We start from the raw sequence: 26,242 nt of genomic DNA, 5'->3' as shown, positions 1-26,242 counted from the left end.
AATTAATTCAGATGTAATAGCCTCTTTCAGTCACACCGGTGCCCTCGTAATGCCGGGCCAACAAATAAAGACTTTGGGTGGCAGCTGGTAGCAGGTAATGAGCATAGTAGGTGGACCACAGATGAAGTCAAGAGTCTGCTCCACAGGCTTCAAGGGCAAAGAGAGTGTCCGCAATAAAACTCGTTTAATCTGCTCACATTAGACGGAGGAACATCAGCGGCCATACTTCAGGAGAGTGTGAGGCCGTATAAAGACACCGTCTCCCATAATCCCACTCCTCTAACAACAATTTGCTGCAGAGTTTCAACGGCAGCCGCACACGACGAAGACGGGAGGTGCAGATACGTCCAAATGATCACAGCAAAGTGCAGAAACGTGGACGGCAACAAAGACTTGTGCAAACACACACACACACACACACACACACACACACACACACACACACAAAGACAGACTAGCCACGTGACGATAAACTAGCTCACTGACATTTTAATTAGAAATTCATGGCATTCATCTCTATCCTGCAGACGGCTGTTTTTCTCAACAGGCAATAAAGTCAACCTTTTTATGGATATTTGGCTCACTCTTTTAGCCATCACTAGTGAAAGAATGTTGGCTGTTACCTTGTAATATGAATACCGAGCACAGCGCATGCAGGTTGGTTCTTTCTCCTTATTTAAAAAAGAAAAGAATGAAGGACCTTGAATGACTTAAGCAGTGTGTAACGTTGATGCTGCTGCAATGAAATGAAAAACCCACATCATGCTGAAGATTTCTAATTTATCAAATAGAATTATTATGTGTTTCGGAAGCGAGTCGCTCCTTCGGGAAGAAGAGAAATATCATTTCTCTTATTGGATGACAATTTGGAAGGACGGAAGTCTTTATTCGTGGTTGAATTACACAAATATTGGGCTTTTAATGAAGTGAAAACCCACTTACGGGTGTAATGACACATGATTTCTGTTTTCAGGGGAATCGTCCGGGCTGTGTGGAGACCCAGGTGTCCCTGTGCACGGTATCCGCCAAGGGGAAGAGTTCAAGGTGGGCAGCATCGTCGGCTTCAGCTGTGAGCCCGGCTACGTGCTGAAGGGTTCACCAGAGAGGACCTGTCTGGCGAACGGGACCTGGGTGGGCAGACAACCCGAGTGTCACGGTAAGGCTCGCCTACATGCACACTTCCATTCACCAATCACTGAACAACAGAGCCGCTCTCACTTTAGCACTCACTTCAACTTCCAGTTATCTCCCGTGCCTGTAGGCTTTTATTTGGCACACTGAATACAAATGAAAATATTGGATAGAACAGTTGCTTCCTCAGAGGTTTTTAAAGTGCGTTTAGGAAGTGGAAGAGCCGATTCTCGGAGAGGATTGATTGGATTGGATAATTCCAGCTCAATTGCAGACCCAGAGGAGAATGGAGAGATTACAAATCAAACTTATGTCCGACCAAGGACTTCTCACAGGGAGCTGGAGGACATTTCTGGGGGAAACGATATGCAACCAGCAAAGTGAATCTGACTAAATCTCTTTTGGTTAATATTTGTAGCCCATATTCCTGCGGTCCAGTCTTTTTCTGTTACTCATTTTCTTTGTTCAGTCGACACTTTCTTTGCTCAGACGTTTCTCACCGTGAATCCATTCAGTAAACATTAGCAGGCATCGATTGTCATTTGCAGAGTAATATGAAATTAATGACCCAAATGAAGTCCGATAATAGCCGTAATACGGCGAAGTAAATTGAAGATAGTTGCTCAATAACATCTTTTCCAATCCATGTCCCAAAGTGGGGAAAGACGCTTAATTTTAAACCGGACGGGATGGCAGCAGCAGGCCAGCAACGTGCACAATGCAGCAGCTCTGTAACCGCTGCGCTGAGCCATGGCACCGATGGGGAAAATGAGTCAAATTAACCAAAAATGGAAGTTTCCTGTTTCACACGTGCTTTCATCTTGGAAAATAGAAAACACAGTTGTAAACATTTCCTCTACTGCAAATTTTCGTCGAACGTTTTTAGCAATGCATTTAATTCTCCTGCAGACGCTGAAGACACACGAGTGTCTCTCGTGACAGATCAATTTGGATCCTGAATCCAGCTCGAGTCGTTATTAAGGCGGAGAAACAAAAAAAAAAAGGCATTCAGAATAGTACGAACCGATAAAATGCAGTTCTGCTCAGTTTTTGATTAGCAACTAAGTTAGTTGAATCTGGACTGTGAATGGGTTATATGAACGCTACAGAATCCTCATATTTGTTCTGCACATTTAGAACTTTTTTTTTGTGGTTTAACTTGCATTTTTAATAGTGCTCACTAAATTATAGAACCTCGGGTGATGTGGTTGGCCAGCTTAACAGGCTCCATCTGCATCTCTCATTTCTTGTTGCCCTTATGAGTTTTCTCAACGTAGCCGGTATATTGGGTGCTATTTCCAAATCGTGCTTTTTTTTTTCCGAAGCAGCATCTATTTGTGCTCTTAACACCGCATCCAAACACCCACACAACCACCCCCTATCCTTCCATCTCATCTTTCCTTCCCCTCGCTCTCCATGCGGTATGCCCACCAGCCGAGGTTGCCCACCTGTTCTCGGCTGGCACGGTCTTCAAAGGCCAGGCTACATCTGGTCATTATGGGAGGGCAGTGCCCACGGGGCCGCGGAGGCCCAGGGCAAGCTGGAGACTGTAATGAACAGAACCGTTGCTGGCGGCTGGACAGACACCAAGGGACTCTCCGAGCAAAGCATATATGCATCAAAGCAGAGTAACTTATGAAGCAAGACTCACAGGAACAGGAGGGTTCTGATCTTTACCCGGTAGTGGGTGGATGAAGAACGCAGCGAAACGAAAAACAAACCAAGTGAGAAAACATTTCACATGAAGTGTTTTTGGGGGGCGGCAACCATGTCTAGCTCAGCTCAACAGCCTCACTAAGGATACATATTTCAACTAGCAGCTGATTATCTTCTATTAGCTACTGACCAGAAGCTATACATGGGTTTGAGCACAAATAAAGGTTTAAGCTTTCACTGGTGACAAAGAGGCATCATTTGATGGGAAAATGCATCACCCGATCATTTGTCATCCACAAATGAGACTTTGGTCTCTGGTCTTTCAAAAAAGAAGAAAATGAAGAAAGTCTTCAACAGAGCTATTCAAGAAAGGTCACTCATCCACTCCCTGATGATGCACCGCCACCTCGTTTTACGTGTCAGATGGTACATTCAGCCGTTGAGTATTGTCCATTCCTCTCAACTCTGTATTTTGATTTCCCCTCAGTGATTTCATGCGGAAACCCAGGAACTCCACGGAACGCCCAGATCCTCGTTCACGACGGCCTCACTTTCTCCAAATCCATCACTTACAGCTGCAGGGAAGGCTACTATTCCACCGGACTGCTAACGAGACATTGTACTGTGAATGGAACCTGGACGGGCAACATGCCAGAGTGCTCAGGTAATGACTGGACCGCTCCCGCAAAGGAGGAGCCGTTGTGATTCTCTGTCCTCTCAGCTATGCTTAAAGGAAAGTCCTTTTTTAGTTGAGGTTTTTTTTTTTTTTTTGGTTAAATTTCAGATTTTCTTTCTCCTGTAAGCCTCTTCTTTATGTAGTTGCAGCAATATTACATTTTCCAGTTTGACAAGTCCACAGAAGCCTCACAGAGACAGGGAGTACTGGTTACATAGGTAACATTTTGCAAAATTGTTGATTTTATACCAGAAATGTAAGAAACTGCTAATTCTTTGTGACGGCAACACATTTAACAGTGAGGAGTAGATAATGGAGCTCGCTGGACGAGATGAAAGAAATGGCTTCAAGTAACTGCCCATTCGAAGGTCGCAGGGCCTGGACAGCTCTTTACCGTCACGTTTCACATAAAACATATCACCGCTGACTGTGCAGAGCCAAAAGACCCTAGCAAATAGAGGTCAGCCAGTTTCTTCTACATGGAAGGGATAAAACTTTAAGCAGCACCATTACGGATGTCAGCTCTCAGTAATCCAGAAGAATGAAAGAGTGCATGTTGTGACTGTCTGGCAGAACACAGTCTGCTAGTGGGAAAAGAACACGAGAAAGCAACCTCTCCTTAGTGATTGTTTTCCATTGATTTTGTGAAAGTCCTGGTAGTCTTTTCCAAAATGCACACTGAAGAGGGAACTCTTCATGGGCCATGATATCAGAATGTTTTGCAAGGTCTTTCAGCTTCGTAGGTTGTGTTACGTGGCACACAGTCGTCGAAAGGCATTGTAGTTACACCTGTATTATTCTACCACCTAATGGGACATGTAAGCGCTCGCCTGGTCGAGGGGAGATGTACGGCGAGTCCAAGGGGCCTAGTTTGCTCACCCTTCTTCCAGTGCTGGATGTAGGCATTTAACAATGCCTTATTGTCCCAAGGCATCTTAGCACTTCTCGTCACGTACTCTGGATCTTTCTTCACAGTCATATACAGAAAAACCTAACATACATAAAATGAGAAATGCCCTTCTTTTTTGGAGATCTGTGGAGCAACTTTACTAAAGACAGTCATCAAAACATGTATAATATCGCAATAACGCAAAACAGGGTAAATGCAAGGATAGTTATGTTGTGATGATCCTATTTGGTGACTTCATTCTAGTATATTTAGGTTTACATGTCGTCAAAAATACATTTCCGATAAATAAAGTGCTGCTTGTCTATGAATTTTCATTAATTCTGTTGCGTTTTAGATAGTTTTACTTGTGACATTATGCGTTTGGGCCAATTGCAAACAACATCATTCACTCTGAGATTACTTGTTGAGAGTCACACAGATTCTAAAGAAGCTTACTTGTATTTTATCTTAAGTGCATTATACTGATTTATAAGGGTGTAACAATATATCGTGCCACGAAATTTTGCGATACAAAAACGTCACGAAACGTGTTGTGGAGGTGACAAACTGTATCGCGATATTGGGTTAATATGAATCTATTGTGTTGACTAGTAACGCGCATCCGACCACGCGTGCCGACCGCGCCTCAACCCGCGGACCAAAATCTCATTCCGCTTAGAAGAAACTAGTACAGTTTTGCGGTCCCGATCACGGGACTGTTGCTGGGTTTTGAGCTCTGAACCTTTACTTATGTAAGCCTGGTGTAGAGTTAAGCCTTACCTTATTAAATTAAACCTTTTTCGGGTCGTGAGTAGGATAAACACGGACAGCTTCTTCTGAGTTCCATTGTACTTTAATGTCCCTCAACAGTGTAGGATTTTAGAACATCAACACAGCACCTAGTGCCGTACTGTGGCGTATCACTCCGCCCAATCTAAAACAGACTAATCACTACAGATAAACTGACTAGTGTCATTATAGTCCCTGATTTACATCAGAATTTAAAGAATATATTTATAAAATAATGAACCCTGAATTACCAAAATAACCTTCTTAACAAAAATAAATCTCCTCTTACACTTATAAGGTGAGCATGAATCAGTCTTTTTTATGATGTAAAATTGTATGTATTTATTTAATTTTATTTATTTATTTAATTTTAGTTGTTAAATCTCTGGAAAAGAAAAAAGTCAAATCATACATGAGATAAACTATTCAGTTTGTGGCAAAATATTTATACTTAACTGAAGATGCATAATGCAAACCTGACATTTACTTTTAGTTCAGTTTGTGGAAAATGGTTGGCCTGGCTTTCTCTTTAAAACTTAAACAGTTATATAGCATTACAAACTGGAACAATAGGGCAAACGTACAGTATTGTTTTGTATTTTGTGTCTTTCAAATAAATAAAAGACCATTTTTTCCAGTCATATGTTCCAAAAAAATACTGCTATAGTATCGTATTGTTATCGTGACCTCAATATCGTGTATCGTACAGTATCGTGAGATAAGTGTATCGTTACATCCCTACTGATTTATTTCTTGCGTACCATTAAACGAACCATCACATATGTCTCAGACGTGACCAGGAAGCGGTGCTATGTTGTGTCTTTTACAGACTGAATTATGTTTACCACTAGAATTTATTTTTTCACTCATTTTGTTCTGACAGTGATCAACTGCGGTGATCCTGGAGTTCCAGCCAATGGGGTGAGATTCGGGAATGACTTCACCTACAACCAGACGGCCAGTTTCCAGTGTTCTCCTGGGTTCACCATGGATGCTGACAGGGCATCTTCTCTCATCTGCACCAAAGACCGCACCTGGAATGGCACCAAACCACTCTGTAAAGGTAAGTTTGTGTAGTTTTATTTGTAGCATCACTTTTAACACGGAAACAACTCATTGAAGTCAAAATGTCTCTCATCTCCTTGTAGCAATTGTTTGCGGCTCGCCTTCCAACATCCCGAACGGACAGGTTGTTGGTACAGACTTCAGCTGGGGCTCAAGCATTAGTTACTCTTGCAACCAAGGCTACCAGCTGTCTCTGCCCACGGTGTTAACATGCCAGGGGAACGGTAACTGGAGTGGAGAGAAGCCACAGTGTTTCCGTAAGTAGCACCACCCTGAGATGCCCAGTAATATTACACATTATGATCTGATATATTATTTCCCTCTGGCATGTTTGTGTAGTATGTACATGCCCTGCGGTGCGGGTCTCACCCTGTAGAGTATGACGCTAAAATCCAACCTGTGTGGTGGGTTTCCTTTCCCTCCATCCTCCTCCCAAACCCTTTCCAGCTGTGTTCTGCGGAGACCCCGGCATGCCAGCTCAGGGGAGGAGGGAGGATCGTGGTTTCACTTACCTCTCATCCGTCTCCTTCTCCTGCACCTCTCCCCTCGTCCTGGTGGGGTCACCCAGGAGGTACTGCCAATACGACGGCACCTGGAGTGGCACGCAACCCTCCTGCATCGGTAAGTTTATGCTTCCAAATTGGGGTTGATGTTGTAGCCAATGCCCCGGGTTTAGTGTAATGATATGTTGATTATTTGCAGTAGCTGGAATCATCCCTGCGTGGAATGACGAAGTTAAAGCCGAGCACTATTAATATTAGTGTTAAATCTAGAAAACATCTGGGAAATCCCAATTGGTGTAACTTAACATGGCAAATATTCACTAGAAGAAGAATAAAAAAAGAAAGTGTTGCTACTACACATACCAACTGTCCCAGTGCCCGGTACTGCTACTTTAGACATGTGCACTGCAAGATGTCATTACTTCGCTGTCCTTTGAGCCTTGTAAAAAAGAATTATGTCATTTAATGACCTTAAATGTTGGCAGCTCTTGAAAGCACTGAAGTCCCACTAAGGGGCCAATGAGGAAATGAAGATAAAATAAGATTCCCCATCCCTCGGGGGTTGTTTTGGTATTTTAAGTACCATGAAATAGGCACACGTGTAGACCTTTGAACCGATAACCGTTTGTTCCAACTGGAATTTGTAATAGCGCCAGTAACTAGTATGTCCCCTGTACCTTTGCATCATTTATGAGCCACTTTGTTTCACCACACTTGACACACTCGGCCAGCATGCGGGAAATGTTAAAGCGATAATTCAGTGGGATTCAGTCAGTCTAAAATATAATCTGTTTAAGATTTTCAAACTCAGTTTAGAGATTGGTCCGGGTCAAGAAAAACCTCCTATAAATGACAAGCCCCCGAAAAGAACGCTTTCTAAGTTATTGGTTTCTTTAAGTGATCTTTATCTAAGTCACGCTAGTGGCCAAACACGGTACATCTGCTTATGCTGGTTACACATGACTTTGAATTCTCGTCTTTGTTAAACACCATTAAACATTCTGAGACAAACGTTTATGAACCCACTGACTAATTGCTTCAACAAAAGCAAATTGAAATCAGTAGTTTGCTCACTTAGCACTTAGCAAGGGTCCAGTTAATCCAGTGGGTTAGGAGGTGTGGTTTTGGGATACTTTAATTAAAAAAAGATAAGCTTTTTGAGGTCTACTGTTCAAAAGAAACTGCTGATGTGAGCTATGTCCCACAAAAAGGGGATCTCCGAGAACACGCAACCAGGAGGTTGGGAGGGGGTACACATGAATCTCAGAGCTCAGGCCTCCACCAGTACACAGTTAGATCCATTGTCCATAAATGGAGACAGTTTGGTTACTGTGTCTAAAGCTCCTAGAAGCGGCCAACCAGCCAGGATGAACCCTTAGACACAAGGCGTAGTCCCCTACGAGGTAAAGAAGAAACCATGAGTTACGGCGAATGGCTTGAAGACGTTGCTGGAATAGGCAAACGTCTCCGTTCACGAGTCTGACATGCATAATTCATTAAACAGGCAGGGTGTCTGCTGTATGTCAGAACATCATGGAGCAAGTCGCTGTACTGTGAAAGATTTGCCAAAGAACATTTTGACAAACTTCCCATTTGTTCTTGTCCTCTTTGAATTGCACAGCAGAACGTGTCACAATTGTGTCAGCTTCAACTTGACAGTATTTGTCAAAAGATTACTGAGTATGTGTGTCTTGGCAATGCTGCTATGTAAAGGTTTAATGGACTGATGATACAAAAGCTGAATAATTCACGGCAGATTACTCAGTACTCCGTATTCACAGGTTCACGTCTCGGTGGCTATCTGCATCTATCTGAAGCTTAGTGGAGGCCGGCTGATGCGGCGCCAGAGTAAATCCATCCCAAAATGGCTTAAAAAGAGATAAATCTGCCTCTTGGACTGGGTCAGTCCGAGGCCTAGATGTTGTGGAATCAACTCAGGAGACTCTTGTGTCTGAGTTGAAGCAGTTTTGCTCAAAATCTCTCCTGAATGTAGCGTAAGCGTGATCCGGAGCTGCCGTAAAAACACGATTGAAGTGATTGTTGCCAAAGAGGGTTCAAAAGTTTACTCACATTTCCCACCAGCACTGTGAATGTTTGAAAGGCGTGGTCACTAAAATCGCAAGAAATCACGGTTTTGAATGCTTACATTAAATGAACCGTCATTTAGCATGTGGCTAGCTTAGCTATAATTTAATACAGTGCCATCTAAACCAAAACATTTCAGGTTTAATGGAGCTTGATGATGAACACGATTGCAGTGTTACAACAGGTCTGGCTTGTTAGGAAACTGGGAGGAGACTATCCTCTTGGTAGTAACCATATGAGTAGGTACAGCCTGCATTCAATCAAGTGTTTTTCATACAAAACTGATTTCATATCCACCAAAAAAAGATTTAATTTCCTCTATGGACTCTGTTGAATCCTGTCGTGATTAAAGTGTTTGAAAGAGAATTAATATGATGATTTCAGCATCAATCAAGCACTTTGTCAGGATCGTGCTGGTTTCCTTTTACTGATATCGTCAGTACTCTTATTGATATTCGTCTCGATAAATTGCTTTAACTACAGATAAAAGTAAAATATGAAAGAAATGTAGAATTTAAAATAAATGATAGAGGAAAAGATGATGATCTTTATCATCAGAATGCAACTGAGAATCATCACATCTCACTCAGTACCCATCCCAAATCATAAGCAGAAAAAGCAGAATATGTTTACAAGACTAACATTAACAACACCAAAGAAAGAGCTATACATGACGCCACACCCAGGGCTACATCAAACATCAGACAATCGACACAGTGGAATAAATGAACTCTGCATTATACAAGAGCTGCTGCAGAGGCGGGGGGGCGTAGTGACTGATGCGTGTGTAAAATTAACTTGGAGAGAGGCCATTAGAATTATTGCTGAAGATGTCAAGAGAAGAAAATTACAGCAATGTCCACAAAGACACCATCACGGCAGACGCCCTGATGGTGCAGGCCGACAGACGAATTTAACAGCAGATTCTCTGAGAGCAGACCCAGCAGCGCTAAGAATTTATAAGCACAATGAAAGTCCATGAAGGTTGATGAGCGAAGAGTGCTCGATGACTACATGCACACTCTGAAGGACCCGGACCCAATAAACCAGGAAATGTCACTGCCGCTGCCAATTCTGCTGACGGCAATGGTAGACTCTCAGGACGGCCACGGCCTTCCTCCGGCAGGCTGAAGTCGGCCAGATGGGATTGTCAGTGTTATCACTCTAGTACGTGTGCATGCTTTTAGCAACTCAATGTAGAAAACCAGTCAAGTTCAAAGGGTTTCTTTCTTGTACTGCATCCTGTTCATTTCAGATGGTAGTACCACAACAGTGTCGGGTTAAGACGGCGATTTGATCGCCCTTGAGTTACTTTCAAAGCGTGAAGAGAGAAGTCACAGGATTTAGCTAGTAAAAAAATGAAAAGAAGCTCCGCATTTCTGTTAGCTGATAAACAGGATATGCAGACTGTTACAGGTAAGTTTATAACTGTTTTACAAGCTGAAATAACAGCGTGTTTATGGATCACATATAAAGCCACTGTGGGCTGGTATGTCACAGCTCTTTTGCAGGAACCTCCTTCATCCCCCTACTCCACTATTTTGTGAAAAATGATTTAAATTGTTTTATTGCACGTGACTGCATCTCAAATAGTACCGGCTTCAATTTAAGGGTTGTTATTACATAAATTGTGTGTGTGTGTGTGTGTGTGTGTGTGTGTGTGTGTGTGTGTGTGTGTGTGTGTGTGTGTGTGTGTGTGTGTGTGTGTGTGTGTGTGTGTGTGTGTGTGTGTGTGTGTGTGTGTGTGTGTGTGTGTGTGTGTGTGTGTGTGTGTGTGTGTGTGTGCATTTCAGATCCCAGTCACACTACATGTGGAGATCCCGGCATTCCTCTCTTTGGAAACCAGAACAACAGCCAAGGCTATCAGGTGTGTGAGAAGTGGTCACACAGGACCTCTGTCTATATATGCTGCTCAAAAAAAAAACCAATTAAACCTCAAAAGGGCATCTTCTTCTTTGTTTTTCCTTTCTCCTATTTATTGCAACATTTGCCTCCCTTATTTTTGAGTATAGTCTGTTTTTGCCAGCATGGACTGCAAGCTGAAATCAATAGTAACTGCAGTATTGACATAAGAAAGGGCAACAACGATCCCCTTCCTTCCTCGGATGCCGTACAGTTTGTTGACGTTTTCTTTTTCTGAGCTCATTTGTTCATGCCTGCAGGGAAGGAAATGGGGGAGTCCATGAGTCCACATGGCTTTAGTGACACAGTTAGACAAGTCGCCTCATTGCTACACCGTCATGGCTAATGGGATTCATGATCAAAGGTCTTAAAGCGTTAAATATGTTATTAATAAAGGAGATGTTTCCCACAGTGACGGGTCGTAATGTATGTTGTCTTAAGGGCCTATTTTTTTCCACACGTAGGAAATGGGGACATCTTGGAAACGTATACCCTGCCAAATTTAATGAGTACATATAAACAGGGAAAACACACTCTCTGAAGTTATATGGCAGTGAATTTATTCAGACTCCAAAGGACTAAAGGCAATTTTAAGATATGCTTTATACGTCAACATAAGACGTTTCGATCACTCTGCTAATTCTGTGTGCAGCAGTTGTCCATGTGCACGTACGGTATCCTCATCAACATGTGGGTGTTGTTACAGATCAGCAGCACCGTCTTCTTCAGCTGCAGGAAGGGCTACTTACTGCAGGGATCCATTTCTCGCACGTGTCTGCCCAACCTCACATGGAGTGGATTTCAGCCTGAGTGCATTGGTAAGAATACAATCGACTGATACCAAGGGGGGGGGGGATGGGTGGATGGAAAAGGCAATCGTGAATAAAAAATCTGAAGCCTACGTATCCCACTTACTTTTTACAGCCCTCTCACGCCCACATTTTGATCAGTATTTCACTTTATCTGCAGCTATATCAGTTTCTCTTCTCATTCTTGTACGGCCGTACAAGTACGGCCTATTTTGCCATCCCCACCTTTTTAAAAACAAACAAAAAAAGAAATCTAGTCCTTGTGTTTTGCTCACTTGAATCGCTCTCCCTTTTCTCCAGCCCATCACTGCAGCCAGCCCGAGCTGCCAGCCCACTCTGATGTGAGAGCCATTGAACTGCCATCCCTTGGCTACACGCTGATCTACACATGTCAGCCTGGCTTCTACTTGGCTGGAGGATCAGAGCACAGGACCTGCAGGTCTGATGGTAGCTGGTCTGGGAAACCACCATTGTGTGCAGGTAAACATGTTCACAATATACCAAAATGTGAGGATAACATTTTGTTAATACACAGGCTTTTACACAGAGCTAGATATCTCAAATCACTTGCATGACAAACTGAAATTACACTCCTACATCGAGAAGCATATTGTAAACCAACTTCATACACTAGCATACATCCGTTAGCCCTTTGCCTCATGATGTAACGTGAAAAGAATCATGACCTCCTTCCTGCGTAATATTGGAGATGTGATGTTCTTTTCAATTTTGGTGGTGCTAAGTTGCACATTTTTAAATGGGAAGGTACTGTAGGAGATTAACATGAAAACTGATCATTTCTACCAACGCCTCCGTCCTTGATAAGCTTGTTCAGGGGAAGCTTATTAAAGTTATTGGATTATATATAATTGTTTACTTTAAACATATTCTCAGCAACAATCAGAGACAAAGGTTTCCTCGGAGCAGCTAATCCTGATGAATTGCTCTGATTCCCAGCCATTATCTACAGCCCCTTATTCCTGTTTCGGATCGCTCTGTAGACACTTGCTTATTCTCTAAAATATGAGAGAATAAGCCCCCCCAGCTCCTACTCGGTCTCTCACAATCTTATCAAATCTTATCTTATCTCTTCTTTGTCTGTACTAAAATTCAACAGCTTTGTTGTTTCGCAGGCTCAACTTTCCCCAAAGTCGTATCAAAAGTTAGGTTTGATACTTGTGGAGTAATCTTTCCAGCAGTCTAACAAACAAAAAGCTTTGATCAAATGCCTCCTTCGCAGTTCTTGGCTTGAAGAAGAAGTCCTGTGGACTAACAAAATTAAAACAGCTATTTGGCAGCAAAGAGTAAAGTTTGGTTTTGAGAAATGAAAGGGGCGCCCACTGTTGATCACAGAGCTGAATCAATCCGTCTTAGAGCTTGTGAGAATACCTCCGTTGGAGAGTAAAATGTATTTAAGTCCATTGCAGACATCTCTGGAATTTGGCATCAAACCAGTTGTATAAACAGCTCATGATTTAAGGCGGCCACCTCTGGGCCGATGGTGAGGACACGCTTGGAGCCGCAGTCCCGTCCCTGTTCCTGAGCAGGAAGAAGCATCATACTGTTAACTGTATATGAATGACTGGACAGATGGATGAACAAAGGAGGATACACTCCAAACACTTATATCTAAGAAAGTGAAATAGCCTCGTCTCAAGAAAATTAAGAGACTTTTTTGGGCTGTATTGCTATTTTTAACAATTCTGTGCAAGAACATTTCTCTTCCCCCACTGGTAAGATTCATAAGATTGGTAAGAAGATATGTTTGCTTCAAATAAGACATTCTGACTGGATTTATTGGATATTGGGCTTACTTCTAGAGTGGGTGTTAGCAGTGTAGTTGTTGTAATAAAGTATTAAAATGATGAACCTTGAAGCTGAAGTTTAACAATTAAACCTCACAGTCCCAAACTTAACACGCTTGCACATCTAAGGGCAGAACTGGAAGAGTGGCTGTAAATCCCCTGAAGAAGAAATGATGGAGTCCAGATAGGAAAATATTAAGTACTGACTCTACAGGTTTATTTTTATGTTTAAGTCCATGCCGAAACAATGAAAGAAACATCCCATCTTCACCTGATTTTGCGCCTTTACACGAGAGCTTGCACAGCTGTTTGTATGAGCAGAAACCAAAATGCGTGTGCCCAAATATCCACATTCCATCGTCTGTAATAAACCCTTTTTATCATCAGTATTTATCAAGCCCAGCTGTGTCTGTACGGCCTGAGAATCTGCAGGTGACTTTGGGGTGTAAACTGGTGGATTGGGCTAATGTTGATGAATCGCCCCGTTGGCACTTGCTTATCCACAGACACGTGTCAGTGTGGGATCCTCTATCCATCATGCAATTACACCATCTGAATGCACACGCGCATATGCGGACATACAAATCTACAAGCTTAGAAACATTAACGAGGGTGCAAAACTTGATTAGGCTAGTACTTCCCTATTGATTAGGTTAGCAGAAGCACCTCTTATAAATGGCGAGGCTGTGCTAACAAGGTCTAGTAGACAAATAGACTGCAATTAAGACGCTTCGGGCACCGGTCTCAATACATAGAGGGGAAAAAATGGAGCAATCGACACACAGGCCTGGGTAGCAGAACACTAATGGGTGGAGGAAAAGATGTAATAGAGATAGATATCTGTGTTATAGATTGTCAAGCCCCAGCTCAAATGTAGAGGCTGAGTTTTAAGGCCGTGCAGTTAAGACGGATGGACAGAAAGAAAACTGCACGTACAGGACATTGATAGCGCCTGGAAGGGCACCTCAGAAGACTGGCAGCTAATAAAATGCAGAGTTGTGAGCGAATGTGTGCAAGGTAGCTTGTTTTTCTTTGTTTCGTGTGTGTGTACGTGTGTCTGCTGCTCATAAACCGCCACGAGCACACCTGCCTGTCTTTACACATGTGAGTAAAGCCCTCTCCGTGGGTGGATGTTTACTATTGTGAAGTCGCCCCGCAGTCCCTGCCTAAGCTTTAAGACATTATTAAAGCGCCTCCATTGAAGTGGTGGAAAGATCTCTGATTTAGTTGTAAACCCGCGGGGGGTCACTGGCTGCTATTTGATGTACGAGTCCGGTCCTGTCAAAGGCAGCCTTCACTCTGGACACCGCAGGGTCTGTTAGAGGTAAACAGGAGGTGTTGGTGGTGATGTCAATAATCCAAATATTACATCTTTTTTTCCCTCCATTTTCACCCCCCGATTCACCTTCACTTGGTCATTCTATGCTGTCGTCATTTTGTGTGTTTTTTGTAATCCTTGTAGCTGACTATGGCCCGATTGGGAACACCACAGTGGAGGAGCCACCCTCCAAACTGCCAGGTAGGCTGCTGATTTTTGATTAATAGGAGTTCTTAAAATGAGAGACTTCAGTATTCATCTCAATTAAAAGATTAGTTCAAAACCTTTTATGAACAGTACAACCAGTGGTGGACAGTAACGGAGTAAATTTACTTGAGTACTGTACTTAAGTACATATCCAGAGGATTAGATTTCTTTGGTACTTATTACTTTTACTTGAATACATTTCCAAGACAAATATTTTTACTTTTACTCGAGTAAATTTCTAGGAAGGCTGAAAAGTACTCGTTACTTTCAGGTCTGCTCTTTTTTCTTCTTCCCTAAAATCCTATTGGACACAAGCTGTTTTTGTCAAAGGAGGAGACCTATCACAGTGCACGCTCTCCACTGGGATGTACGTAAAGCGGAAATACGTCAAGCCTCCTCAAAACGATACCGCCAAAGTAGCCTGCGTTTGTCAAGACAGAGCCGCAACAATGGCTACGCCTGCGTCAGGAGAAGAAAGACAATCCGCTGAGTCGTCTGAGTCTGATAATGAGCCGGACTCGGAGCAAGGACTTTCACAAAATCCTTGGCCGTATCTTAACTCAATGTTTGAGTTTGACCGAGTAAAAAACGAGGGCACAGAAAAACCACAGACATTTATTTTCAAATGTTTATTGTGTCTGCCGAAGCAGAACTACCTCTCTGCTTTCAACAAATCAACAGCTGGTTTCAAAGAGTTAATTCTCAGAAACAAGAGTTAAAAGATCCTTAAATTAATTTATAAAAAATATAGTAATTTACTGATGTGGAAAATAAGAAATTTACTCTTACTCTTACTCTTACTTTTACTTAAAGTAAATTTAAAAGCATTTACTTGTGGATACTTAACTACCTTTAAAAGCAAGTACTTTTCTACTCTTACTCGAGTAATATTTTGACTGAGCTACTTTTACTTGTAACGGAGTCAATTTTGACCAGTAGTATTTGTACTCTTACTCAAGTACTGGGGTCGAGTACTCTGTCCACCTCTGAGTACAACATCATTGAAGCTCTCAGTTCTCAGTGTTTTTACTGCATAGAGTGAACCGGAGTTTCTGTGTATCGACTATTTCTGAGTTTCTGACTACTTCTCAGTAAAGTCACAGTTTCTCATGTGTTTGTTCTCAATACCCTGTTGTGTCTTTCAGTACCTGGTGGTGTGTTTGCTAAGAACTCCCTCTGGAGGGGGTCCTACGAGTACCTGGGAAAGAAGCAGCCGGCCATGCTGAGCATCACTGCCTTTGAACCCTTTAGCAACCGAGTTAACGGGACGCTTATCGACCACAGTGGAGTTGAACTTAAATTGGCAGGTGGGTTCCCAGAAAGCTGATGTTGCAGTCATGCACTCGGCTACGGCTGTTTTTCTCAAAAGCTGTCGTCAGAGCTGAGCTGCTGCTGTTTCATCCAAACACGTGTGCGTCTCTGCCGGACACGAAGCAGTACGTGGTTTCTGCCTGAACTACGTCCCTGCTGTCCTAATACATAGTTAGTGTCGCTGTCATCGTTAAAAAATAAATAAATTTAACAGCCAGGACAGTTGACTCTTCAGTGTTGGGTCAGTCCTCATCTCAGGGGACACACACAGCAACCAGGCGGCGTATTCATCATCATCATCAGCCCTGATGTTGCATTCATATGGAATGTGAGACCTTGTTTGACTAAACACTTTTAGCTGATGCTTTATTGTAAGACAACATGTGAAGTTAAATGATATTATTTGACAGTCCTGAGAACTCAAGAAGTCAAAAGCAGGAGGAAAGCACCACCCGTGTGGAGTTCAATCCTAGAAGTGCTACATTTCTTACTGCCAGGAGGGAAGGTGTAGGAGGATCCAAATGCAGGCTGACTGGAGAGCCAGGAGAAGCAGATAAAACTATCAGAAAGTGCCACACACAGCAGGTTACCCGGAAGCTGAAACTCCTGAAATACTCATGAGGAGCTGGGGAAGAGAATGGTGAGCAACACGAGCAGAGAGAGAAAATAAAGTACGAGGAACAGTGAGCAATAACAAAAAGATGAAACGAGACTCAAATAAAACTCCAAACAAACCCGGACAGAGGCATGCATGGTGTTTTCTAAACAAAACGCGTACTTGCAGCCGGTCTGAGGGTGTCGTTCCCTGCAGGTACATACAAGAGGGAGGAAGCCCAGCTGCTGCTGCAGGTCCACCAGATCAGAGGTCCCGTGGAGATCTTTGTCAACAAGTTCAAGATTGACAACTGGGCTCTGGACGGACATGTAAGTGCAAATCCAGAATCAGATTCATTACAGCACCTTTCCACTGCCTTCTCACTGAAACACACACACACATGTTTACGGTAAAATACGTGCAAAAACTCATACACACTAACCTTGTCACTCTGGGGAGATGGAGGGCCTGCTGAGAGTTTTCTCTTTAATTAAAATGTCAGTTAAATCATTGCTTGGTAATCAAGGCTCGGCAGACCCCCTTTGCTCTTCACTCGCATATTATCCCCAACCCCGGGCCCCTCTAATGCTCACACTTGATTTAATTAAAAAAGCAGGTCACGCTAAATTTGGTGATGTTCTACTGCGTGTGCTTCTATGCTCTTGTTTTTTTGTTGTTTTTTTTCCCAAACAAGACCGACAGGTGGGTTTACCTGTTTTTCTTGTTTGTAAATTGGAGTCATCCCCGCATCGGGCTCAGTTTACGTTCTTTCCGGAAAAAAAAAAAAACCTCACGTGAAGCGTCAGCCGTAACAGCTCCCCTCAGCTCCTTTTGACATTTCATTTCATCTCCCACGTGCCCCAAATGCTGACACTTTTATGCTTGTTTGTGAGGCCTTGATGTGACACGTGAAGTGTCTTTCCTCCATTCTTCTCTCTCTCTAGGTGTCCTACATCTCTTCCTCCAGCTCCTTTGTGTACCAGGGATTCGTCAGAGGAAAAGGCTTTGGACAGTTTGGTCTCCAGAGACTGGGTGAGTGAGCTCTCCTCTTGGGTAGGGAGACCTTTGAACAGGTAGAATCTCTGGAAATAAAATACGAGCGTCTGTTTAAATTAATAGGTTTAAAAAAAAAAAACATCCTTCCCTTGTCTTTTATGTAAATTAACTACTCAAAACATCTGGAACCTCCAGATGTAGAAATGGACGTTAAGTTTCTTGTACAATTATGAAAAGTACTTTAAAAATATGGTGAAACAAGCACAAATATAAAAGAAATGGATTAAAGGAAGCCTGCACTCGCACAGATACTACACAGAATCAGTCTTCTGGGAGTTATGTGTTGATGCCTGCAGAGTCTGTGCCGAGTAACCCCATCTCTCACACTACTGATGCAGTAAATATCATCCATTCTTCACTCTTGTTCTTTCGCTGGCTGCTGCTGTTCTCTCTAAAGTATAGACTGTTTTTCTTTTTTTCCTGCAGCCAAAGCTACAATCTTCTCCATCTTTCTGACCCAGAAATTCAACTCATGTGGTCCTCCTCGCCACGGTTTTTGTCAGCATTTGTCGTTTCTAAAGCAGCAAACACTCACACTCCGACTCAAATAAGTGACGTGTGCACGGCCGACACACACCGGAGATCACTCAAACTCATCCTCTTCATCCGGCGACAAAATGATAAAATATGCAAATCCATTCATACTTACATTTTGATCAACATTCGTGGATTCGCTGCTCCTTCTTACCTTCTCTTTTTTTCTTTCTTTTCAATTTGGACTTATCATTTTAAGCTGCACTGCGTTTTATTTGAATAGAACCAAATCATCTCTGGACACTTAAGGGAGACTTGTTATGCTCTTTCACAAGTTCCCAAGTCTGCACATTTTCCTGAGTTTTTAATTAAATTTCTGCGACACGCTTTTGTAAAAAATACTGGGGGATTGCATTAAAGTTGCTCTCCTCTTCGCCGTGTATTTACAGCTCCACCTAGGTGACAGAGAGAGTTCCTCGACCTCATTCAAACCCTCTGCTGGGTGCACTTTTTGGGGGGGGATCTGTCCTTAAGCTTTTTGTTGAGATGCAGATGGAAATTAGGCCATTGAATATCCTCGATAACCTTCGGGGCACGAGAGCCTCCAATACTGCGGGATTAATGTATTCATATTTGAAACAAAACAGAGTTGCGAGCTGTTCCCACCCTCATCCCTCGTCTCACAAGATGGACAGCTATCGGCTGGTGAGGAAATATTTATGGAATGTGAGGAGAAGTGTGTCCCGGGTTAAAACTTGTGTAGAAGCGCGATCTTTAAAAAGACTGCATAATGAACCCACATCAGTCGAATTAAAATTACATTCCCTCATTAAACATACAGTCAGTCATCGGGGGGGGTTGTCTAGAAACTGTTTAGAGCCGTTTTTGAAATGTTTCAAGTCAAACTCCAAGTCCCTGTATGCTGCAGCGAATATGACTGAAGTCATGTTTAAAATTCACCTCATCCGCCGTCTGATTTTTTTATTTATTTTTTTCTCCCATGTATACATCTCATTTTTAAACATTTAAGTAATGCCGGCGCCGTTCCTTTAACTTTTGTTCCTTCGGTGAGTGACAAGTGAGCAGCGATGTATTTCACAGACCGAAGTGTAAACAACAGATATTAGCAGGAATAAAGAATTTAGCATGAAAAGGTTGAATCCGTTGAACGCATGGTGGAAGTAGACGTAAGAACCTGCAGTAATGAGGACGCTGCTGGAACAGCAGGTGCAGCCTCCCGCCTCCCGCCACCCCGTTAGAGCGCAGTGATTGAGCAGACAGCTCTGTTTTGACGCAGGGGGCCGGGGCCGCTGCCAGCATATTCATGTGTTTGTGCCGTTAATCTGTCTTAATTTGTCGACACGTCATGTTTTGTTTTAACTCGATTGTCGTGAAATGCAGCCTGCTTGAACCTGTTGGTGCATCTGTTTTGTGCGTGCACGCTCGTGCAGCAGGGGTTGATTGGCAAACACCACAGAACCTACTAATTGAATTCCTTCTTGTTTGTCACTCGTCGTTTATTAGAGTATTATTTCTTTTTTTTTTGCCATTCTGTGCCAAACAGGTGGGCTGTCACCCTTCCGCTGCTGCTTTTGCAGACGCGCACCTCCATAAATTAGAGGATGTATCTGAAAATGAGTTAATAGCTGCTGGCCTTTTGATTCTAGTAATTAAGATTCATCGTCGGGATAATGAAATTTGACATTCCCAGGGGTAAAATGAAATTAACACATAGAATTAAATTTGACTAAAAAAGTCAATTTAAGCTGTTCGGTCTATTGTGTGTAAATCAAGGGTTCTTAATAACTCTCTTCCGCCGCCGCAGCTTTTTTTATTCGGTTACTTCCCTGCATAGTTACCTGAGTGCGTTGTCAATCATGCCCAGCAGAAGACGTTGAAGATCATTACTCTTGTTTATTTGAATTGGAACGAGATTTGAACATAATGGCCTTTGCCGAATGCTAAAGGCTTAACGTTTTACCCATCCTCCCTCCAGAGAGCTTGGATCAAAGCAGAGACACCGGCTACAACTTTGCCTCCAACAGCAGTTCAGTGGCGGCAGCCATCCTAGTGCCTTTTATAGCCATGATCATCGCAGGCTTCGCTCTGTACCTCTACAAACACAGGTACGTTGTTCATGTGCACGCACAGAGCTCAGTTCAATTCAACTAAAGTTTTTTCAAATAAAAAACCTAATAAAAGATAAATAGGCATTCATCATACAAAATGTATTCACTTTTTTTTTTTTAATCCACTTAGACAAATATTGAGCTGAGATGATGAAATCCTCCCCGAGACGTTATATAGAGAAATAAAACCATCCAGTAAACTAGTTCACTACAACAACACTGACTGTTGTGACTGTTATTTATCCCATTTCAGAAGAAGACCCAAAGTTCCCTTCAACGGCTACGTGGGCCACGAGAACACTAACGGGCGTGCTACGTTCGAGAACCCCATGTACGACCGGAACATCCAGCCCACCGACATTATGGCCAACGAGACGGAGTTCACAGTCAGCACGGTGTGCACAGCAGTATAGCAACCGCCTCCTGCAGAGGTGAGGACCACCGCCTCCCGGTTCCTGCTCAGGGTAGAAATATCTGTGATTGATTGAGATTTCTTATATGTAGCTCTCATGATAATGGAGCTCATTTAAGTGGTGAAATTAATGCTGTTATCCTCTCCGTTCTCTGATTTCCTTCATTTCCTCCATTGTTTTGGTTGCCATTACTCTCCCGTATTTCACTGTCTCGTCCTATTTCCTTTTTGTTTTCCATGCATCCTTTGTTCCCCCCTTGTTTCTGTTAGGGAAGGAGAGACGCCTGCCTGCACACGGACGACATCTATTGTTCCTTAAGCAGAGGGCATGAAAAAAAATTCCCAAAAAAATGATTTGCTTAAATACCTTCAACAAACATCTTGAGCGACGAAGGCTTTTACCTGCAGGAAACAAGAAAAGAAACGACAACAACTTTATCAAGAGTCAACAAGAAAATGCGTTTTATAACTTCGCGTGGTTTCCTGACCATTTTCCGTATCCTAGGAAACGCTTCCATCTGAACCTGCGGATGGCGGGAGTCCCGCTGGAGGCCGTCGGCCTCAACCCAAAGGGAATTTAACGGTCAACTTTACGTCATGATATGTACCTGTAGCTAACATGTGCGAGTTGACAGTGCGGTGGACAGTCCGTCTTGGCCTGCGCGAGTCAGAGAGACAGTCTGGACTGTTTGATTTCATCAGTTTTTTCTTTGCTTCTTCTTTTTTTTTTTTTTTTTTTTTAAACCTAAACAATGCTTTCTTTGATGGGGAAATTGGGAACAGTGTTTTCTTTCTGCCCCTGATCGTCATCTCCCGAGGCTGCTGAAAGGTTTTCCTGAAGACTCAGAGTTTCGGGATGAGAATGGATAAAAAATTCAGTGAGATATGAAGGTCATGTTGGAGATGCACACACCGTCATTGCTCTCTCAGCTTTACTTTTGTTGTTTTCGTAGCTGGGATGGAATTGTGCTTACCGCAGCACCTGTGTCCAGGGCAGGGGTTAAGACGGAGCCAGACCTGCTGGAAAAAAAAAAGCACTTAGGGAAGGAGTGGAAAGAATTTCTGTGAATACGTGAGTGAGACTGAGTGGATGTCTGTTGGTATTTCTATACGTCTGTGGCCGCATTCGCCATCCGCCCCCAAAATATCTCCTGCTTTTGGCCCCCAGAAAGACATTGATAAACAGCTGATGCACTCAACTCCAACATCGATCTCCTTTCTTTTGGTTTATTGTGGTTAATTTAAGGATTAGCTTACAGTTTTCGTGCCTCGAGAGACTGAGAGAATAACTGCAGCTCGACCTCGATGTGCATGTCAATCCGCTCCGAGTTTTAACAGAGAACAATATCGGCTCAGTAAAGTGGGAGTTAGGCAGTCCAGACACAGTTTCATGGTTATACAAACTCTTTGGGACCACAACACATCTCACCTTTTTCATTCCGAGCAAAACTGTAGCACCGACTCGTGGCTCGTTCTCTTTGGAAAGACTGGAAAACTTAAGCGGAGTTGAAGTCCGGATGCACCTTCCCGTGTTTGCTCCTGACTGAAGTGGTACACGTTTCTCTGAGTTGCAGTAAAACTTGAGCTCTCCAACCCTGGAAATGTTCATGAAGGCACCGAGTCTGAACAATGTAGGAGGGAGCTGTGTCGTTGCTCCCTCTGGATTATATTTACATCCTCTTCTCCGAGTGAACCTCCGCCAGCTCCATCCATTTGGAAAAGAATGGCGCCTCTTTATTTTGTCTCCACTCGTCGTGGCAGCGTTGCAGACGGCCTCCTCGGGGCTGCGACAGCAGGGGAGCCGCTGCCATACTGATTGCTCCCGCACATTAAAATGGGAAATGATAGATAAGGAATAAAAGTGTTTATCCCACTAATGCGAGCACTCCTCATATCTGTAGCGGCTGGGGAGCGATACACGGAAAATATGGTTTGGAAAGTGCAACACGATAGGGAAATATCACATATCGGCGAGAATCTACTCTGATTGGTGAATGCTTTGGGCGACGAGATTGAAATCATTAATGCTTGGGTGACCTAGCTGAAATGCATGTCTGAAAGAGAAGATCGGCCGGTCTTTTCCAAGCCCCGCACTCCCAGCTGTTACACTGCAAAAACTGATATTTCTAAGGAAGTAAATAAGCCTTCCGCAAGAAATGTAGACTATTGTGACGGTTTTGGAATTCTAGTCAAGGAAATGTTTCTTACGCCACCGGGAAAGATATCTCCGCTTGGAATGAGAGAGTTTTGACCGGATAAATGAGTTTTGGGCTTATTTCCAGAGGGGGCTGTTTTTGCAGCGTGCCTGTCCTGGCGATGCTGAGACGATGAGATGAGGAGCGCTTGAGCGTCTCAGGAGCAAAGTGAGCCCATTAGATGCAATTAGCTTTCATTTTGATGTGCTTCACCTTCAAATCCTGAAATTTGACATAATCACTAACAAGACGCATCATCAATTACAGCGTGTAATGTCTGACTTCACAATAGTGCAAGACATCTATCCTAATCTTTGGCTTTTTTTCTATTTGATTTTTTTTTTTAGTGTCGTCAGGAATCAGGAGGAAATTCAAAGGCCCTTGAAGCCAATTCGCCACATCGTTCACATAATCAGTTTGGCTGCGAGTCACTAATTGCTTTTTACAATTTTATTACCTTTAAAGCTCCCGTTTTATCTTGACCGTACTCGTGGAGTACCGGTCCCGGCCTGCGTTGGTGTTTAAATGATGAAAAAGGAAACGATTAAATGACTCTCGAGATGTCACGTGGAGGGGAGCAGCTACGCTCCGTTCTTGTGCGGCCGTTTCGCGGTTAATTTTTATATATTTTACAATCTGAAGCCGGTCTTGAGTATTTCAGCAGAAACGATGGGCTCATTACATTGCAGTTAAATCAAGTGTCTTTTCTCTACCATTCAGTTCCCCAATAGCAATATTTAATGTGATTCAACATTTTATTAGCCCAGGTTGACTACTGAAACACTAAAAACTGGGGGAGGCATCTCATTGCGCCCCTACAAGGAAATGATCCTGTAGACTAGATTTAGTGACGCATCCAGACAAACACAGCAGAGAAAAATCCCACAAATGATTGTTTTAATGACAAGGGCTCATGCTAAACAAATTGAAAAGCATTTTTAAGGGGCAGACTTTGAGTTTGTTTGTGTTATGAACCTCCTCCCGTGTCTAATAAGCACTTTATGTTCATTATAGTGCCTTGTTGTAACTCCATGAAATCATGACTCTGCGTAATCTACCCACAGCATCATCATGTCTTTATTAAGAGTCTGGGATGATCGCGCATCAGAATTAAGAGCTTTTTTGTCAGGATTTCAGTCAAGCCCATATCATCATTCAAGAGATGTTGATTTACAGAGGAAACCAGGCTCAGCATTATGTTAAGCATTTAATCCAAAACTTTGCATGATGGTTTATTTGTTTAGCTTCAGATTTGTGTTGTTTTTTTCTGTAAAGTTGCCTTTTCTTAATTAAAAAAAAAAAAAAAAAAAACCTAAGTAAGCTCTCCAAATTTAGCCAGTTTTGACTAAAACTAATTATAAAACTAATAGTAGCTGTTCAGTCGGTTCGTGATGCTGCTCGTTCCTCTACTCCGAAAAGTTTTTTAATTGGGAACAAGACGTTTTCAAAAAATCATGCTATTAATTTTAAAGAAACAGTATTTTTTATTAAAAAGAAACCTAAATCTAAAAGAGATTTTTATTTTTTTTCCCCCTTTAAACTCATCTGGCTTGGCCCAGAAACATCTCAAAGAAAGTGCAGTAGAGTTATATGAAAAAGAAGATCAGTGAGTTCTGCACGAAGCCGCGCTATAAGACCAAGGACTGAGTCTTCATTGATAGCAGCTGGCTACTTCCTGGTTCCCCTTGCATATTTTATTACAGTAACTCTGCTCATCCTCGGTTCATTTTCCGTTATCAGCCCCACACAGCTCCGAGTCCTCTCCCTGCTCACCATCTCGTCTATAATGAAACGCACCGCAGCTGTGGTCTTTTGAGTTCACCGGGTTTCCTTTCAGTCGGGGACGGGAGCGAAGTCTCCCCCGCTGCTTTCTGCGGCCGGAGCGTCCGCTTTTCAGCACAGGCCGCTCTGCACATGTTCTGGAAAAGCAAGCAATCCATCAGTTATGCTGCGTGACACTTTCTGCAGCAACTATCATTCATGTGCTCCCATCTCTCACTGTCACGACACACCGATGGCCACGGCAGAACCGCGCTCACCGGAGAGCAGCTCCAGCTCACCTCTCATCCGGTTTCTGCGCGTTTAGGGGACCGGCTAGAGGGAGCAGTGAAACGTGGGTTTTAATTGTTGCGATAAGAATACAAATAGAAGTGAACTTGTTGATGGTTCATTTGTCAGATCACTGGAGTTATTAAAAAAACAAAACAAACAAAAAAACAGCTGAATGTATTCCATTCCAATGAGTGCATCAGATTTTATATAACTGTGCTGCGTTCAATGTCTGCTACCACATTGTCTCCTCTATTTGTATGCAGTAAAGGTCATAATGTTGCCAGTGTCTGTTATACTCGGAGTAAAGGTAGAATGTCTGATTTATGAGAATATAACACAGCGAACCGCTGACAAAGAGATGCTTTTGTTACCTGAGATTTAACATTCCTGTACGTTTTCCATGGCAACAGAACTCGCTACAAGGTTCCATGCTTTGAGGTTTGTTTGGGTTTTTTTTTTTTTTTGTTTGTTTTTTTTCTTACATTTAAGTTTCAAAACCAGTCCGGTAGGTCTCTTACCTAGCCTGTATGTGGGACAAAAAAAATAAAAATCAGCGTGGCTCTTGAGGGTCTCAAAGCAGGAAAACAGCGACGGGCAAAGATTCTGTGTCTTGCTGCACACCAAAAGGGTTTTCAGGAAAAAAAAAGGAAAAAAAAATAGAAAAAAAGTGGACAAACGTGAACTTGAGCAGACTGTGCACCAACAGAGCAAATACTGAGGGGGAAGTGTCTCTAAGAAAAAGAGAATATGTTAATGAATAAAAAAAAAAAAACACCTTTTTTGTACAGAGATATATTTTTATGAAAATACATTTGTAATATAAAAAGAGAAAATGCATTGACATATATGTAAATGTTTTTCTTTTTCATTATTGTAGTACAAATGCTAGTGGGGAGTATATGGAAAATCTATATAAATATATATATATAAATATATATAAAATATAAATATATACAAAGAATAATAGAAACAAGGCTTTTTGTATATGTAAAAAAGATTGTAAATAAAAGTTTACATACATACTGTACATATGTAAGACCCACCATGGCTTGTCTGCAATATATAAAATGTATTTTATCCGTCTGTATATGATGCTTTGCATTGTGTCTAAGCTTATTCTACTTTCTTGAACTTGAAACTTATTTTGAAGGTTTTGGAATAAAATATAAAACCTACTTTTCAC

At 42.5% G+C, this 26,242-nt stretch overlaps 1 protein-coding gene across 1 annotated transcript in view; it reads left to right on the top strand.

Moving 5' to 3' along the window:
* csmd2 (CUB and Sushi multiple domains 2) overlaps positions 1–25,946 on the top strand; it is a 310,777-nt gene extending 284,831 nt beyond the window's left edge. The window contains exons 58-72 of the mRNA XM_061740995.1: positions 974–1,156; positions 3,275–3,451; positions 6,025–6,204; positions 6,290–6,463; positions 6,654–6,827; positions 10,588–10,661; positions 11,403–11,514; positions 11,806–11,985; positions 14,773–14,829; positions 15,981–16,142; positions 16,958–17,070; positions 17,686–17,773; positions 20,268–20,397; positions 20,654–20,831; positions 21,083–25,946. Of these exons, the coding sequence (XP_061596979.1) occupies positions 974–1,156; positions 3,275–3,451; positions 6,025–6,204; positions 6,290–6,463; positions 6,654–6,827; positions 10,588–10,661; positions 11,403–11,514; positions 11,806–11,985; positions 14,773–14,829; positions 15,981–16,142; positions 16,958–17,070; positions 17,686–17,773; positions 20,268–20,397; positions 20,654–20,813 (1,964 nt within the window). The 3' untranslated portion in view covers positions 20,814–20,831; positions 21,083–25,946. The remainder of the gene's footprint in view (positions 1–973; positions 1,157–3,274; positions 3,452–6,024; positions 6,205–6,289; positions 6,464–6,653; positions 6,828–10,587; positions 10,662–11,402; positions 11,515–11,805; positions 11,986–14,772; positions 14,830–15,980; positions 16,143–16,957; positions 17,071–17,685; positions 17,774–20,267; positions 20,398–20,653; positions 20,832–21,082) is intronic.
* The last annotated feature ends 296 nt before the right edge of the window (positions 25,947–26,242 follow it).

This window comes from Cololabis saira, chromosome 15 (genome assembly GCF_033807715.1).
Source record: "Cololabis saira isolate AMF1-May2022 chromosome 15, fColSai1.1, whole genome shotgun sequence".
NCBI lineage: Eukaryota > Metazoa > Chordata > Actinopteri > Beloniformes > Belonidae > Cololabis > Cololabis saira.
This window is presented reverse-complemented; position numbering and strand designations above follow the sequence as displayed.